Source organism: Eurypyga helias, unplaced genomic scaffold, assembly GCF_000690775.1.
Source record: "Eurypyga helias isolate BGI_N326 unplaced genomic scaffold, ASM69077v1 scaffold1215, whole genome shotgun sequence".
Classification (NCBI taxonomy): domain Eukaryota; kingdom Metazoa; phylum Chordata; class Aves; order Eurypygiformes; family Eurypygidae; genus Eurypyga; species Eurypyga helias.
Window position 1 is genome coordinate 39923 of NW_010251845.1, and position 19719 is coordinate 59641.

The 19719-nt window shown below is 35.2% G+C and overlaps 1 protein-coding gene across 1 annotated transcript in view; it reads right to left on the reverse strand.

Moving 5' to 3' along the window:
* LOC104510005 (brain-specific angiogenesis inhibitor 3-like) overlaps positions 1 to 19719 on the reverse strand; it is a gene marked incomplete at both ends in the record, with an annotated part of 54455 nt that overhangs the window by 31348 nt on the left and 3388 nt on the right. Inside the window, 4 exons of the mRNA XM_010152134.1 lie at positions 5482 to 5615; positions 6509 to 6673; positions 10210 to 10374; positions 17663 to 17824. Of these exons, the coding sequence (XP_010150436.1) occupies positions 5482 to 5615; positions 6509 to 6673; positions 10210 to 10374; positions 17663 to 17824 (626 nt within the window). The remainder of the gene's footprint in view (positions 1 to 5481; positions 5616 to 6508; positions 6674 to 10209; positions 10375 to 17662; positions 17825 to 19719) is intronic.

Genomic DNA, 19719 nt, shown 5'->3' on the forward strand with positions numbered 1-19719 from the left:
CCATGAATTGTTTAAAAGAAGCATCATATGTATTTTAGGAAAACCGTAACGTCACTGTATTATAACAAAGCAGTCACAAAACAAGAAAAAGGAAAAGACAAAGGAAATTCTATCACTATAGCAGATGGGATGATAAGGCAGAAAGTAATTCAGTGATTCACCTATGGTTGTATGGGAAATCTCTAGCCGTGGCAGGAAAAGACTACAGATTTTGCCCATGCAATTACTTAACACATAAAACTGTCCATCTTTCCTGTTTTGCACTTTTGCTGATGGAAGACTGAGGTGAGTAAGGAACTGAGCAGACTTTAACACAAATCTGTACCCTGTCTTTGTAGAGGACAAAGAATACCTTGCAGATGGCTCACTAATACTAATATGAATCACAGTTGGGCAGAAAAATTGCTTGCTAAATTTGCCTCACCATCAGCATTCCTGAATCATAAATCAAGACGGTGCTGCTAAAAAAGCAAGAGATCCATTAATGGCAAAACCCGAAGAAAGTTGGTTATATTCATAATCTAGAATACTAATATTGCTTCAGACATGCCAAAAAAGTGAATGCATCATGCCAGTGTCACAATGGGAAAAGCCAGATTTTTAGAAACATAAACCATCTGGTGACATAAGCAAATGCAATTACGATCCTATTATGACCTTATAAACATAAGAAATGTTCTGATCTGGGGACTGTAAATTAACATAATACAGAGGTAATATTATAAATAACATAAATTTGGTAAAGCTTAGAGCTCTTTGAGAAGCACATTTGTCATGCAGCTGTGATCATTTCAAACCTGTTGTGTTCACTAATCAACACTTCTTAGAACAAAAACTCTTACTTCTCTCCGAATACAATGTGTGGTTATAATATGCATAATTTTGTACACCATGTTTTCTCTTTTATTTTAACAAGTCACAGGTAATATCACAGTTTTCCACTTGTGTGTTTTTGTGTCACACTTTTCAGAACTCAAAATTACATTTCAACTTCAGCCTAGTGCCAAAGACAATCTGTGCACTTGTGTATTATGTTCAAAGTAAAAAAAGTCATTCCCAAGACCCAGAATTATGAGGAAAAAGTTGCAGGAACAAGTCAGAGTTTGGAAGAGTTATCATGTAGCCCAGTTTTCCTGGTCCCTGGCTGACTCCGTGCAGTGAACCTATGTGCCTTTTAACGCATTGTACAAATACTTGGGACCAAGGAATGCTGTGCATGAAAACCAAACCAATTCTTCCCAAAGCTAAAGTATATCTGGCAGATCTTAGTAATCAGGCATCCACCCACATTAAAGCATCTGTGAGGCTCAACCCATGTTGCCCATGGAGACATTACAGTCATGCTAGAGTGGTACAGTGGTATTATATCTGAGTTAAAAAGCCTTGCCGGTCCTGCTGGCCTTTGTTCAGGCCCAGTTCAAGGACTTCTTTAACTATGGCACAATTAATTCATAACACGCCCACAGGTAAGTTAAGTTAGCTGTGCAAAATCACAGAGAATTGCTAAAAATTAGAAGCAAACAGCAAATACTGAGGTAATTTGCTAAAATTGGCAAAGAAAAAGCAGATATCTCTTTCACAAACAAAGTGTTCCAGCAATATCTTCCTACACAGAGCATGTACTTAAATATGCCATGTTGTACTCCTGTAATGATAGGCCTGAATTCATCCTACCTAAGCACAAATACTCAACAAAGTCAGTGATCTAGAAGCACATTCCTCCTCTGACATTAGTGCTAAGAGGCAATCCACCTGGAATCTGAGGAAACTGTACAACACGCAGACATAGCAAGACACATTCACAACCTCACAGAATTTATGATCTACATAGGCAGCTAATATTGGAAAGGGTAATGAAAAGGTGAAACAAGTTGGCCAACAGCACACAGTAGCTCACAAATTAAGCTAGAACCACAGTTTTTGAATCCTAATTCAATGCCATTGGCAAAATTGTCTTAAACAAAGGCAATATAAAAAAGCTTTTGAACATTCTTGTAGAATAATGTTTTAATCACAGGCAAAATAAAACCCAAAGGTTTAATTTTATTGCGTAGTTGTTGACAATTATTGGAATCTTCCCCCTTCTCATATTCTATCTTAGGTAGCTAGTTTTGCCCCTGAAGAAACCTTCTGTCTTCAGTAGGAAATCATTAGCTAGTCTTCAGCAGCAGTTTTGCACTGCTATATTTTTTTTAAAAATCAATACTGTTTTCAGTGGTATTTTGGTGAAAGCAATTATTATATTATGTTTTCTAACACTGACTATAAGCTTATGAGAAAAATTTTGAGGATCTGAAAATTTTTTACTCTTTTTTGAATAAAATTTGGGTAAAGCATAAAATTTGGGTAAACATAAATATGTATAGAATTATTATAGAATTACCTATTATGGAATTAAGTAATTATGGTAACCAATACTGTATTATTGGAACTTAGGATTTTCTTGAAAATGTCATAAGAATGTGGTTCTATTCTTATAAAAATAAATTTACAGAAGTTTTCTCTACTGAACAATACTGTGTTTTGTTCTCCGTTCTCACACCTCTTTGCGTTTACTGACATATTTGATGGGATTTACCTTATTTCTCTTACACATTTCTCTAAAAGTTTCTGATCAGCTTGTCATGCAACTCCTTATCAGTCATGGGTTGCAATTCCTTTTGTTACCGTTTCATTTATTCTTATGGGACACACTTATTGTTGATTCATCCTGTGTAAGTTTTCCATAGTGATCTCTGCGTGACTAGCTGCTTAGCAAAATCTAGGTTTTTTCCTTTCTCTGATTTGTTTCCAGTTTTCTGAAGTCATCCTTCACAAAAGGATACTTTCAGTGCAAAGTCTTAATCTCTAACTGATGACCTAGTAGGAATGAAACCTAACTTTAAACATTTGGGATACAACAAAGGAGCAATGACTGAAGCCAAAATATCTTCAGATCATTGTTTTTCATTCCCATAATATTACACAATGGAAAGAAGCAATGACAGATTTAAAATTTATAACCATGTATAGAAATAAATCACAAAGAAAGACATTCCACATCTGTCCAAAAACCAAGATGTTTGTGAAATCAACTTTCAGATAATAGTTCTGAGCCTGCCTTTCTTAGTGCTGCATGTATTCTGCTTCTAGGATGTAATTCAGTGAATTCAGGGACTGTAATTCAGTGCCTGCCTGAACCAGCTGAGGCGAATCACTGATCAGCTATGAAGAAAATCTTGTATAATGTTCAGATGATGCAGAACTCCAACTACAAAAAGTCCAGTCAAGATTTTCTGTCAGTTAAGTGAACAGCTATGTTTGCAAAGCATCTTATTAACAGCAGCCAGCATAATAGGAAAGGTGTTCATTGTCCTGTTGATTCCACAGCTTCAAGTCAGCTATAACTTAGCTTTCTGCATGTCTATCGACCTCTGGGTGATTAAAAACAGGTGCAGCTTTATCCACTTTACAAATATGTTATGCATATTTCCAGAGCTGAGGATCTGGTATTACATAAATGGAAAAGCAGGGCTAATATAAGAAAAAATTAACATTTTAGCCTCTGATGTTTCTCAATGACTTACACAGAAAAAGAAACCATTGAGACAAAAATAGCTTTTCTGAACTATTTTAAGGCCATGGAAGAAAAACACACACATCATTACATTTGCTTGTACTTTGAATGATCATCTCTGTATAGTACTTTTCAATTTTCCTTGGTATTCATAAAATGTAAATCTGTATATAATTTATAAAATTTTGGTAAATTGTCCAATGTCTACATTTAAAACTGAGATGCTTTAGTAAATGTCAGTCTAGAAACAGATAAATTAAATCTGTTATTCATGTATAATCTTCTGCACAAGTATAGCTTGTTAGAAAGTGCTTTAGGTTATGGTTCATACAAGCATACTGATTCTAATCTGGAATTAATCAAGTAAATAAATAAATTTACCAAATGGCAAATAAAGCTCTGTGTGCATTTGACTTGTAAATACATCTGTAAAATATTTTATTAACAGCAGGTGGCAACCTTTGAAAATTGGACTGCAGCAGCAAGGTTTACTTTTAAATATACAAATGCAAATAATTTCAAGAACATTTTTATAAGCAGAAGCTGGGTGATCCTAATGTCTGCTTATTGAGTTTTACATTAACCTTCTCTTAGTGCTGTGCTTTTGTCGAGGAAGTCTGCATTAACTATGGAAATTACAATTTGTTTAGGATTCCAATACAAACACTATTTTGTACTGCTTTTCAAATAATGAATGTTTTATTAAAATTAAAGAGATCATTTGAGAAGTGTGTTAAATTTGGTTAACTTCTCCAGTATAGTATTATAACTATAACTACAAATAGTCCTTTTGTTCTTCAAATGCAATGAGTTTCATTGTTCTACTGTGCTGCAAATACACTGAAAATTGTTCTTTGGTGGCTGTCAAGGAATAAACATGATGCCTATGAAAATGTGGGCTTGATAACATGAAATTCAGATCTGATATATTTCCCATTTCCTGATCCAAAGCACCCCTGCCATTTAAGTTCTTTTTCTGACTAGCAGAGAACATACCCATCAAAATGTCCATAAGTGAAAGAGATTGCTAGATCGATTTTTGCTGCTTCCTGGCTTGTAGTTCAGAACACATAATTTCCCAAGTGAATGGCTAAGGCATCGTACACTACTTACACCTTACTTTGTTATCTTATGCCTATCCAACAAGGCATTCTTTTACTTTAGAACAATGTGTCTTTATAGATGATTATGATCAGATTCACCAGCTGTTCTTGTTTATTCATCACTTTTGAAGAAGCTCAGAAGTACACTTTTCTTAACTTTCAGTGGTAAAGACTTAAATATGTTTGTTGGGAGGGCAAAGTAAAAAGTGCTGCTAAGAAATATATTTAAGTATTATATTAAAACAAGAAAGATGTGCCTTTTTTAAAAAAATTAATTTCCTTTTTATAAAATACTGCTCATGTATTAATTCTTTCTCTACAATAGAGTAAGGTACACTTTTCCCCTTATCTTTACTGCACTGAAATTTACCTCAAATGCATTACAAAGATGTCTCTTGTACATTGGATAAAAGGAATTCCATGATTCCCTGATAACCAGCCCTGATATTCTGAGAAACAGTACATTCAGGGAGAATTTCTGTGGCAAATCACTTCTCCAAATAATGTAGGCATATCTAGGCAATGAATTTTTTTTCTAATAACTTTCTGTACTATTTTGATTTATTTAAAACATGATGCATTGCTCATATATGCAATAGGGCTTGTTTACACCTAGCTACATAAACACAACTCTACTGAGAAAAACAGGAGTGACTTGTCTAAAGCAAGGCAAGATATGGCTCTTCATGGCTATTGCTCTATGGAAATTGATCTTCTCTCTCCTAAAGATGACCATTAAAGTAAGCCATACTGTGCTGTAGATAATAACAGTGATTATATTTGCATCTCACCAGGACACCTCTGTTCACTGCACCTTCTCACTTCCTCTCCGGTTCCTTCACACTGTTGCCCAGTCACAGCAGCACCTTGACAGATCCTTATCCGTCTCTCCCAGCCACCATCACAGGATTTGGAACATCCACTCCAGTGGCCCCACTGGTTCCACTGGCCATTTGCTGTGTGGAAAAATGTAGTTACATTTGCAACATAATGACAGTCATAAAGGAGGATACATATGTTATTCTTTACTTGGGTAAGAGAAGAATGCCCCCCAGATATATCTAACAGTGACAGAAGTGGTAGATGGAGGCACATAGAAGATTGGAAAGTCTCTACTTGGCTCCTAAACATGGGATTTTTGTCTAAATTATTTGTATCTTGAGATTAAATAAAAAGGATAGGCACACATTAATGTACGCTTAGACTGCAAAACAGACATTATCCATTTTGTATCTTTTTTCTATATACTTGTATAGTGCTGTTATATGGAAATAGTACACATTTACAATGTGCATAACTATGTTTTAAAAAACTAAATAAAAATATTTTTTCATGTGATATTTTAGGAGCTTGATTTTTACATCTTCTGACAGTGCAAATGAGGCTTAAAACTAGGTATAAATGTAATTTACCTACCCTGGAAGGCTGCTTTTATACTGCCAGAGGGTCATGAAGTGGTTTCAGTGTAAAAGGGAATACTTGTTCACTTTCTAGGTTCATGAGGCACTTTATTAAGTTTTTTGGGCCTCAAACATATCTTTCTACAACAATTGAATATCCTTTAAATGGTGATAAAATCAAAAAGCAGATATGCAGCCCATCATGCAGTCTTCCCAGTCATATGCTTTAGCTTTTTATCTCCAGGTGGCTCATCAAATAAAAAAAGAACAAAGCCTCCCCCAGGAGGAATCTGCTTTATCCCATTGCAGGCCGCTGAGGCCTGCAGCTGCCCCAGAGACTGCCAGAGTATCCCTAGTGCCCAGCTCAGAGCTACCAGCGAGACTGGCCCCTGAGCCTCTCCTGAGCAGGAGAGGTAGAGCTGCAGCTCCCCGCGCCAGTTGGTACTCACCGGTGCACTCGGGGTTATAACACTCCCGGCTCTCGGCCCAGGGCCCTCTGCACTCAGAGCCACCATGGGCCGCCGCTGTGCACTGCCGGCTCCGCTGCTGGGTGCCGTTGGAGCAGGTCACCGAGCACTGGCTCCACGAACTCCACTCCTGCCACTGTCCGTCGACTGCCGTGGCAGGCACAAAAGAGATGGACAGAGCAGAGTTACCACCTAAGCTGGGTAGGGCTTCATGGCTTTCCTCTAGGTTTGGGGGTTTTGGATTAGGCCTGTATGAAGCCCCTTGCATTTGGCCTTATCTGAAGATGCCCAACTTGTTAGAGCAATCAAACACAGAAACTGCCATTATGAGCTACTTTAAAATAATTTAAACTGGTTTCTTTTGTCTTCAAGTAAAGAACATTTCCCCTCCTGTAATTGTACACTGACATAACAAAGCATAAATTATGATTTTGCTTACATACCATATGGTTTGAAAGGCCTTACTGAAAACAAGGTCTTGTCTTTTTAGGCAGACTGGGGGCCAATCTTGTATCATGTAAAGCCTGAGCCCTTCAAAGGGATTTATTACACCTATGGTGATCACTCAGATGGGTCAGTTTATAAGATTATTTTTCCTAACTGTGAAATTAGGTCTCTTTAGTTGAATAGGAAAAGGAAAACAGGGGGTACCACTTTGCCTCACATACAGTCTCTGTTTTCCATATTTACAATGCTGAATATACTTTTATCATTCATCCTCCCTGTAAGGTAAATTATCCCCGTTCTTCAACATTTTTCTAAGATAAAGTTTAGGACGACAGGAACAGTCTGCCTTTCTCCTCAGGTCTGCTTCTGTGTTTGCATATTGCTTAAGTCTTCTTTCTGAATTTGTCAAGTTGAATTTTAAACAATGTAGATATGGTGACCATTTGTGTGTTTAGTGTTTTTTATTAGCCCATACGTTTGAGTTTGGATGAATATTCTCATGAGTAAATGCTTAGGACTGTTATTTTTTATTCCGTATATCAGAAAACTCCTAGAGATAAATGAAAATATTAAAAACCAGAAAAATAAATAATATAGACCAATTAATTTCCCATACAAGAAAAGAATTACATAACATGTAAGAAAATAGGACTAGATAGTATTTTTTGTAAACAGGTAAGCATTATGAAATGTGTTATTCCTGCTTGTACTAACTCAGAATCCTCCGTTCATACAAACTTAAGCAATCATCAGTTCCTAATTGCACCTGCAGTTAACCAATAAACTGAAAACGTGTGTTGTAATACAATTTTGATTCATAGTCGTCCTTGAAAACCTGGTTTTATAACTAGTATTGCCATAAAAGCACCACCGCTGAAAATGAGTAACTTCAGCTGGCGCACTTGCCAACCCCTGATTTAAGGATTCTTCTAAAGAAGGGTTGGAAAAGTGGCTTCCTAAGTTGATTGTATTAATAATTAAAATAGGAAGCAGTCTCTTTAAGTTAGTGATTTAACATACTGTTTCTCTATGGGTGTACCACTGTTCGGTGAAATATTTTACTGTTGTCTGACAGTAACCACAGAACATTTCTAACAGTTCAAGGTTACTATCCATATCTCTAATGCCTAGGATCTCAGCAACCAGTGAATTAAAGGAAGAGAGTGTTTGAGGGTTTTTCCTAAAGTTCTATATTAAATATTCTATGAAATGCCTGATTGTGAACCACTTCTCAGTGCAGATGCCTCTCAAGCTATGAAGCTGCTCCCAGATAATTTATTCAGCAGAAAATGGAAATCTTTCCAAACATGGAAGATAGTTGCACTCATTAATCATAAAAAGCTTTATGTGAAGAGGAAAACATTATGGAAATTACATTTCAATGCACCCTCTTCAGTTTTATTCATTGCTATATAGTATTATTTAGGGTAGGAAAGATCGAATCAATTATAATGTCTTTGGAGAAAACTCATTCTGTGGCTTCTCATATAAATTTCATACATCTTCTTTATCTTTAGGAGCAAATAGCATATGAGTTTTCTATTTCAGAAATACCGTTAAAAGGCTAAAGAATTCAACATGAAGATTCCCTTACAAAATGGAACATGCAAATTGCAGCAAACCTTAACATTCAGCAAAGATTTAAACTGTTAGTTTTAAATGCAACCAGTATATAACTTCCTCCAGTGAAAAGTCATTTAGGTACAAATGACTGCTCAAAGCCTCGAATTCCAAAATAACTGCTTATTTTGACAGATTAGGTGTAATATCTTTTGTGTTTCTTTGCAATACTGAACTGAACTGAGTGCATTAACTTCTGTGCTATTTTTATTTGGCATTTCTCTTGTTTTCAACTCAGCTTGATGCTCATATATCATGTTGATTACTTTTGTGTAGGCACATGTAAAATCGTGCAGCTGCCAACATGGCCAAAAACTGGATTAATTCAAAATTTTTGCAGCTGTATTCAAGACTAAAACTTTTCCACAAATTTTGTCTTAAATTTGGAGTATGCTCTGCTGACCAGAAGAAAAGCTAAGTTCAGCTTTAACAAAAATCTAAAAAATTTAGTTTCGATTATGTGAGACACTAAGTTACATTTTTGTCTTTCATTTCTGTTTTCAACTCATCAAAAAAACATTTGCTAATGAAATGTCCATCAGCCTTCTCAGGAAGAGCTCCAGTGAGTGGAAGAGATTCCAAAGAATCTGTTTAGAGCAGTGATGTGAACTGTGTATATTCAACAAGCCCATTGCAAGGGTAACCTTCACACTGTCAGACAGAACTTGTGAAAAAAATTTCTCACATTACAGCTACCTGACACCTTTTAAATCCCTAAATATTACAATTAGTTCAATAACCATAAATTATTATTATTATATATATCTTCCTTGTAATTATTGAACTCATTGTAATACATTGACATTAGATGCATATCTATACAGACATGCGTACATATGTATGTGTTTACATACCTACATGAATCTCTCATATATACATAGTGAAAATTTTGGTCAAAATTAATCATAATCTATGGACAAAAATTTTAAAATCAATTTTGAAATATTAGATATTTTTGAGTTAGTTTCAATTTCAGTGGATGGAAGGTTTAACACGAAGCCCACACACTGTTTACTTGGTTAGAGGTAGTTTTTTGAAAGTGGTTTAACAGCTCCCAGAAACGAGGTACTTTAAGTCCTTACCATAAGGGCTTAACCGGCATTCATAAAATGCCCTCACTCGTGTCAGCCTTTCTGTCTGCACAATTGTAAGTAAAATCCATTTTTTAATAAATTAATAACAATTAAAATTTATGGTTTCCCAAATATGTTTGTCATTTGATGAATAAGTAATTACAGTGAACCTCTAAGCAAACATAATTCAAACAGATATCGCGGACACAAACTCTGTGACTCTTCAAACCAAACTCAGAAAGTTGTTTGCCTTTTGGTTCTCCAAGACCCATCCTGAATCAAAGATTTCGACACAACATACCGTGCCTTACGGAGAGTGTCTTGAAAAAATTAAAAATTGTCTGCTTGTGTATTATCTCGAACAGAGTTACCATCCTGATTATAGCCTTTAGTCACTACAGTCAGAATTATGAACACTATTATCCCATCTACTCACTTGACATAACATTTTTTTTTCTGTGTACAAAGGGCAATGAATACAAATCACAAACAACCCACATGGAACGCACTGTAACAAAGCAGAGAGTTTCTATATGAGCTCACCAGGGCAGAGTGCAATATTGCAAGGTTTATGTTGTGTTTCAGGTCCATCACATGATCTTCCCCCATACTGGGGAGGTATACATGACCTTGTCCTAGTTCTTTGGCCTCGACCACATGTGAATGAACACAAACTCCAGGGTGACCATTCCTCCCAAACGCCATGTACTGCAACAAACCAAACAGATTTTAACCAGAAAGAGACACGCGAGTAACAGAAGGATTTCAAAATAAACAAGATCAGTATTTTAAATGGGAATTATTTTGCCAACTTCAAGGAAATCAGTACATAGATAGCCTTCGCATTGGCAAACAAATCCTTTATAAAATTTAGTTAATGTCAATCTCAAAAGTGTATTTTTCCAAAAATACATTTAACTTTGAGTCATTGTTCCTCATCATTAAACTAATCTCACTGCCACATTTTCTTTGTTTCCGTTATTTTAAGAAAGGTAACTTCCCTTTTCAAAAGTTAGTTATATCTTTGGTGCCTGACTTGTAGGCCTGATTTTCAGGACATTAGTCTTTGTGAAAATCAAGCATATACTTTATATATCAAGGCAACTCTAAAAACTTGAAGCAATCAAAATTAGGCTTTCTTTTGAAAATAGAGGAATAAATACAATAATTTCTTACTGTGTCACCATCATAAACTGGGGTTGTTCTAACTTTCATTTGTTTAAATTCTGGTGGAAGTATGGAAGCACATGTGCTTGATTATCTTCCACAAAAATTCCAAGACCATATAAGCAAAAGTGATTCATGCTATTTCCTTACATGAACATATTCATTGATTTAACATACACAGTAACACATGCATCATTCTCTCATAAAAAAAAAAAAAAGTTCAAACTTCAAACACTTTCAGAGTACACAATAAATTATAAACACATACCAATATTTTAGTATACAAGTATTTCATAAAATTAATAGAAAGAATCATAGAAGATGCATATTTCTCTACCTTAATTTTTTTCTGCTGTAGGAGAATCTCATATACAATATCCATATAAGCTTATATACCATATGCATTCCCTTTTCAGAAACAATTGGAGCTAAATTTTCAGAAAGTATTCTAATACATATTAGTTAAGCATGTACTGGTAAGACAATTCCATACACGCCTTAGTACAATAGTTGTTTATAAATTGAAAAATACTGCAAAACAAACTTAATCATTTTTCTTCTGCTTAAATAAAAGCAGTTACACCGGTTTAAATTAGGCTCTGTGAGAACAGCAATGCAGTAATGAGCACTGTAGTATTGACAGGCATTTCAGAAAAATCCAGAGACTTAGTGCCCTGCCTGAGCATCACACTCGGTATCACATAACTCTGTGTGTTCCTGCAACCCTGTCTGTTTGAAAGGTGTCTGGAGGGTGAAATAGTGTACAACATCTCAGTGTATCATTGGTAATGATTTACAACATAACAGAAGAAATAGATTATCTGGTCTGTCCACACTTTTTTTCATCACTGTGAAAAAACCCTCCTATATAGGTTTCTTTTGCCCTGAAGGCATGTATCACCTGCCCAGTTTCCCCAAATAAACACCTTTTCTTGTAGGGATCAGAATAACATTTCCTGAGGTGAAATTCAGTTGCCAAAGGTGTGGAAGGAGGTTCAGCTCCCTAGCATATTATCACAAAATCATGAAAGATAAAGGGGAAGTCTGCATGTCGTTGCGTACTATTGCATTTCATTAAAAGCACAGAAAATTATAATTTCAGATGCTATGTTGAGGTAAAAAGTTTCTAGGCTAACTTCTGAGGAATTGTACCTGACAGAAAATGTCAAACCTCGTTCAGGGAAGATTTTAACTCACTAGATAAAAGCTCAGTCAATGAAAGGTTTTTAGTTGGTCATGTACAAGTGGTCAAAAAGGACAATAATTATTCCACATCCTACATGTCTAGCTTTATTAACATTATCTTATTCTAAATATCACCCAAGTCTGCATTATATTAACAACCAAAAAAAAAAAAAAACCAACTCCAAAACATTCCAATTTAATGTTAAAGTGACAGATTTTAGTGTAGTTATTTTAGAAACCTTGATTAACTGTGACATTTTGGTCAAAACCAGGAAACCTACTCTTCTAAAACTAGTAAATTTATGACTATATCTGCATATAACCCCTTATGTTTCATCTTTTCTCAACAGGTGCTATACTTAGATAGCTACTTTGATCCAGACATAGGATCCGAAGATTTTTTTTCTCATAGGCGAAGTATTATATTCAGAATCCAGACATATCTCTAAGACTCCACATTTTTTTATCATATGAGAAAAATTAATGAGAAACCAATTTGTCAGATCAGATTACAAACAATATTCAGTAATATCAGTGATATGATTTCATCTCCTGATACCACAATGGTTGAATAAGATGCTCAGGTGCAACCAGAACTTCAAAAATCACAAACATAGCAAAACAAAACTAATCCAAATTAGAAAAAGATTATTCTGTAAAATTAATAAATTAGGTCTTGACACTATGTAGACACAGGCTGAGGTTTTTCAGGGTACATATGAGTTTAAGTCTATTGTCTAATTTGAAGTTTTGATTTGATGCTGTCAACATGCTGTGTTAGTTGTCTTCATTTATAAATGACAAAAACGTGCTGAGGGGCTCTTCAAAAATATTGTCTTGAGACAAAAGGTTGTATATCTCTTCTGGCAAGAGTGACTGCATCTTAGCAGCAACACAGAATAGTTCTTTTGTGATTTTTTATTTGAACACAAGCCAAAACAAAATGCTTCATTTTGTGCAGACTCAAACTTACAGCAGCCTCTATCTGTTCTTGGTTTAAAGTAAGCTGTGTCCAAAATCATCTTCCGTGACATATTTTAGCTTATTAAGTAAAAATCTCACGGTACTTTCTTGTATGTATAGACTTGTATATCTGAAATTAGTAATAGCTAATAAAGTAAAGGATGGAAAAGGCATAACACTAAGAAAACAACAAATATCAGCAAAGAAGTATCAAGGAGAACTAATCTGTTTGATTCATCATAGAAATTTCCAGTATTATCTAGATCATTAAAAGAACACCTTAATTTATAATTTCTTACCTTTGAATATTTTTTTCTGATATTTCATTTACATTTTCTTTCTTTAATACTATTTTCTAAATGCAAAAATACCCTATAACATCTGATGAATTATAGCCAGATGAGCTATGCCAAATTACACCAGATGGAGAGCTGGCCCACAGAGGAGTTACTGTTTTCTGTAACACAGTTTCAGATGCAAGATTCATTATTTGGGACAAAAATATTCAGATTATTGCCAACTTATCTGTCAAAAACATTGCTAGCACAACGAGTTTGGATTACTGCAGAGCATCTTTCCCTTCTCTCTGCCACTCTGTGAACCTAATCATGTTGAAGTGAACACCCACAGTGTTCACAATACTCAACTGCTGTGAAGTAGGAGGAGGCGTGAGGCCATGCTGGCCTTCATCCTACAAGCATATTTTGGGAGATTTTTATTGGGGTTTAAATGCTTTTGATTTGTTCAGTTTAAAACTGAACGGATACTGGAAAGCTATTACGGCCATTGGCATCTCATTGTCAGTGTTCAATATCACTGAATAACTGTATCTAAGCAGATGTTACATTAAAATAATTTTTTAAATTAAATTACAGGGTTTATATGAACAAATTTAAACTCACTTAAGTGCTATATTTTCCTTTAGTATAGCTTAAATTGTCTAGTCAAAAATCTTTCTTAAATTTGTAATACATAAACTCAGCAAACTTTCTGACAGCTGCCTTCTAACCTTCATGTTTAAGCCATACAGATACTTCACTTCTGCCATGTCTCTTTCTAATTGTAAACCTAAGTTTTCCTTACTCTTCTTTTCTTCCTCTCAAGTGAAGGCCTGAACTTCCAGAGTGTAGGTTGCTAACAATAAAGCCACAGGAATTAAAAAATAAAGGGTTAATATCTCTGTAATGATTTTATTAGCGTAGCATGCAGGCACACAATATATATCAAAAAGTACAAATTTAGCAATATGGCTCAACTTCATTGATATGAGCCCTGACAAAAAATGGGAGATAAGTAAAGCAGCCTTAGCATGTCACACCAGCAAAAACACAGCTTTTGAGCATATAAATATTTGAAGTGATTTAGGGTATTCCTCCTCCTGCCATATCTTGATTTACCCACAGATCTGAAAATGCTGAGCTTCAGCTAAATTTTGTGGCAAAAATTGTTGAAGGGAATGGAGAAGGACAAACATAAACTAATTGAGATGATCTATAGGCACTGAAATTCCATGTTCTTTCTCCTTGAAATTTTAGTGGTGAAAGAAATTGCCTCCTAAGCTCAAATGAATCAGTACTGCAGGACTGGGTCCTGAGATGTCCTTGCTCACAAAAGAACTAGTAACATTGGTTACCTGAGCTATGTTTTGTTGCCTACTATGCTGCACTTTTCTAGAAGGCTCTTGATTCCAAGACAGACTGAATTACCTAACAGACTCCTGCCCTGAAATAGTATTGGTTCAGCAAAAATATAAATAAAGAAAAAATTGTGTAAATAATGGTTCCTCCATGACGTTACTTGAATTATGAGGAGTACTATTTTGAAATTTAAGGTTTTACTTCAATACTAATATTTTTTTTTTTTTTTAAATAAGGGTGAATGTGGTGAATCCCATTCTAAAAATTTTCCAGAGCAGTGAGGTCACAGAGAGATGTATTCCCTAATATCCCAGTTACTATCCTGGAGACTACATGGAGTATATGAACCCAGTAGTTGAAAACTCTCTGGAAGACTTGCAGTAGTATTTCCAAGTTTAGCAACTTCCTTTGAATCTTGTAGCTAGATGCTTGAAGTACCTTCCAGTAGGCCATTCCAAACACTTCTTTATTTGAAGGGGTAACTTTTTGATTATGAAGCGCTATTCCACCTTTCAAAATGCCCCCCTCCCTTTTGCTAATTATGCAAAAATATAATGAATATGTCCCAGTAGATTTTTTTTATTTGTAGGTTACAAGGAGAGATCACTGTTACATTTCTGTACATTTATTGCTTCTAGGTTATGCTCTATGGTGCAAAATCTTTCTGTGTTAACGGAGTCCAAAAGCTATATGGAATGAGTGGTAGAGCTCTGAGTACACAGGCTATATCCCAGCTATGTATGCATTTGTCTGGATTGTTTTGTCAAACATGTTTTAATTATACCAATGTACAAACTACTCATTTTGTTATGCATGGACCAGGGATAATCCTGAACTATGCAACTCTCTGCGTTAGGATGCATAATATAATGAGGAGAGAAGATATTTAGGCTAATAATTAAAGGAATGTTTGAAAAATTAATGGACCTGTGACTAGGAAAAGTACATTTCTAAATTGCTAATCTTGCACACTGCCACAGAGTAGTGACCCTGTAGCCAGACAGAGACCAACATAAATTAATAAGGTTATTGTAATCATGTGAAACAACATGCAAGATTAAGCCCAGAAGACTAATTATTTAGACATGTAGCTCAAGATGCATAAAGATTATCAGATTCAGCTGTGGTGATCTGAAAATGAAAATGTCTTGACAGTACTACTGCTAGCCAGGGAGAATTGGTAGCCATTGCTACCTCATACAAAACCATACCCGGAAGTGGGAGATGATTGCAAAGCAGGAGCAACTTTGTGACGTGAGAAATATGGACCAAGTCTTTTTGTGTAAGCCTTGTTTGCTAGACAATGTGATTTTTAAGAATTAACTTTTTTCCAGGTTACTTTGACAGCAAATTAATCACCCTTTTTTTGCATTGCTTGGGGTTTTTGTTTTGTTTTGTTTTGATATGAAAAGTTCTCATTTCTCATTAGAGAGAATGAAGAAAAAATTCTGTAAAATGAGGCGATTTAAATGCCTTTCCTCTTCTTAGGTAATACTAAATTAACAAGAAAGCAGGGAGAACTGCATCTTATTTTGAGTGCTGGACTGTGTGTTTTCATGTTCCTACTTCATGAAGTTTCAAAGGAATCTTTAAATCTGTCTTTGATTGTTTGGAATGTTTGTTCTTTTCTTTTGTAGTCCTCTTTTTTCACTTCTTATTTTTGTACTTTCAAGTTAAGAGTTCTTTTGCAATGTATCCCACCTCTGGTAGACTCTAAGCTAACCTAAGGTTTTTAGAAATAGCTGCCATTTTTGCATGGCAACACTTCAAGTGATCGAATTCAGCCCTGCCTGGGAGTTTCTACCCTGAAATATTAGAAAATCCCATGTGAATTTCTTAACTAAAGCACAGTAGTAAAGCATTAGGTGCTGAGAGCAATTCTTATTACAGTGATGGTTTATCCAGATGCAATCTTTCAAGTTGCTTTCCATTACAGAGGTTCTCTAAATGTTTATAATGCTGATTCACAAACTCTAATGGGATCACATACACACTTCCTGTTGGATGTTTTTCAACGCACAGTAACGTAAGAGTTTGATTCTACACATTTACTACTCTTTGAGATAAAGTCATGGGGATTGTCTGTGTGTAACAGTTTAGTATACTTCAAAAATGGAGTGAGTTTCCCCAGCAACTGAAGATGGCTCACCACTCTCTTGGGACCAAATGTAACAAAGAGCTAAGGAATTTGTGCATCTGAAGGGAGGCATATATTTTTTTTTTTTTACATTTCAGACACAGAAGAGTAAAATTAATATAGTCACAGGGCATATGCTTTCCCTTTTGCCTCCCATCCTAGATCAATCAGATCCACAGGTAGAGTCTAAAGAAACAAGATGTGCCCTCTTGGCTACTCACTTGAGCATGCCGGGCTCTTCTCCTCAGTGCATAACTACCGCTGAACTCCAACTATGTCCAGATCTCTGAGACAAAAGGAGTAGGAAAGCTGTGATGCAAGATAATGATGACCTTTACCTTTTATGAGATGTAAGAGAGTCACTTTTTGTCTGATCTTTCTTCCTTTGATGGGTAGCTGTTGCCCTTTCTTGCCAGAACAATGTAAAGGAAAGTCCATGAAGACATTACAGAGAACATCTGGCCTATTCCCTAGAAGACAGTATTCTAAATGGCGGTACAACTGAAGTGTTGGATAATATATGTTAACTTAATCTACCCTGTTTATCACTCTCTGCTACTTAATGTATTGATGACCTGGATTTCTTTCCTACTTTGTATTTTATGCTCACGTTATACTTTCTTTCTTCTGAGTGAAAATCAGAGAATATAGACTTTTTAAAAAAACCCTGAAACTGTCAGAAAAAAAGAGACTCTTGCTCCATATCTTCACAGTTCTGAAAGTAAAACTAGGAATCTACATGACAAAATTTCACAGCTGTATAGAATTACATTTCTCTGCCCTAATTGAAACGTCTTTATGAAATTCATGTTAAAAATAAAATATTAAGAAAAAGATATAGTTTCAAATTCTTATCATTATACAGTTCAAAAACATCCACAATTCATTTATTGGCTGCTAACACTACCTGGACAGAGGGCAGTGTTATTGCAAACCCTTGATTCTCTTAAAGGGCCGCTGCAGTGTGTCCCGTAAGGTGATACACAAGTTCTGGTTCGCACCTGCGACCCTTGACCACAAGTAACTGAACACGTACTCCACTGGGCCCACTCTTCAACACCAGATTCACCTGTATTCAAGACAACAAACAAACATGAATATAGACATAAGTATTAATGAGACTTTTTTTTTTGGTTTTGCTTAAGCTCATTATCATCTGCTCTTAAAGTTCAAAGAAAAAAAGTACCAGACCAAAATAAATATTTAAAAGTTCATGGAGTAAAGCAGCTGTGAAAATGTGCAATGAATAGAAAATAAAGACACCTACAATGCTGCAATCACATTACACCTGTCAGAGGGAAATATTTTGAATGCTTAGCATGATTTACAGCTTTATGAGAACTACTGCCCTTCAACATATTAAAACAACACTGCCCTCAGGATGCTAAAAGAATATAGACAACTCTTTTTATATAATAGCAAAGGATTTATCTTCATTATTTACACTTGTCACTCTAGAATGAAGGCTAGGTAATAGCTTAAGGAACTTTACCAGTAAGGGAATTCTGATTAAATAAACCCAAACAAACCGACCCTCTAATTTCTTATCTTTTCTTCAGCAGATGAGAGTCATCTAGCAGTAAAGAGAAGTTCCCTGGCAAAGAGATGCACTTTGCTTACCCAATTTTAACCTGAGCAGTGGGATGGGAATTTTGGTGTGATCATTTACTACACAAATCTGCTCTTTGCTTTTGACCTACAGGTGTGCTAAACTCCTGAATGCGCTAGACTTCATTACTGTCTATAGTACATACCACTGTGCTCAAAACTGTGAGATGTGATTTATTAATTCCGTATATTTGAATTGAGTATTTTTTTTAATTGTTGAGAGATAGCACATTATATTATTTCCATTTTTTAAAAGCAAGAAATGTATAAATTCTTTTTGCATGGATGTTCAGGAAAAGAATGCTTAAATTTATTTTCCATGAACAGGCATACACACAATTCTGGAATTCCTTTCCCAAAGGCATTCATGTTCAGAAAATTGGATCCCTTGAGTATTCTCAGAAAGCAAATGCAAAAGTAATGTGAATATACCTCACTGAAAAGTTTGAGTAAATAATTGTGGATTCACGTTCACCTTCTTCCATTAAATATAAGCATAAAATGGCATGCTGAAGCCCCTATTCCACCCTTGATTTTTAAACCTGAGCACTTTTTGAAACAAATGGGATTTTCTGCTTTAAAATCAGTGTCATGGTACAGCCTTCAGTCTTGAACATCTTGTTTAAAATTTCAGTTATCTCAGTATACCTCTAGTCTTACCGAAGTTTTTATACTGGTCACAATCAAGGTAATGTTTGCAAACCAGCAAGACTCTGGTGCTATCATCCAAGAATGCAATAAATGATATGCTATTTCTTGAAACTGCATTCTTGTAGCAAGCATCTGTCCAAGCTTTTTTTTTTTTTTTGGTTTCCAGAGGCCAAACACGAAACCTTTGCAAAATACATGTCTCAGCTAGTCTGCTAAGAAGCAATTTTAAGGCTACTGAATGCTTAAAAAAAATGTGCTTTTTATTCAGTAACAAGACAGAATGCTTTATAATTAGCACACAAATCTCTTATCTTCTCAAAAAATTATATAACATTCTAACAATTTCTATGGACTAAGACAAAATGATGAAATTTTTTACACACAAAAATTCACCAAAGTGATTTTTGTAGTGATTTTCTTTATTTGTTAGGTAACAAACTGAGAAATTTGATTACTTGTTATTGTTACAATAATTTTTCTGATATGAATTTAGCATTTTGATAGTTGGTTAAGGATCAGGTTAGAATATATAATATGGAAAATATAGCTATTATCTAGGTAGACAGTAACAGTTATATAATGTGTACTGTAAGCCTTATCTACATAGTAATACAAATAAAAATATTTGTATTACTACAGGGTTCTAGGCTAATACACTTCGTCCATTCCTACATGTTTGAAGTTTGACTTTGCCTTTGTTAAAGC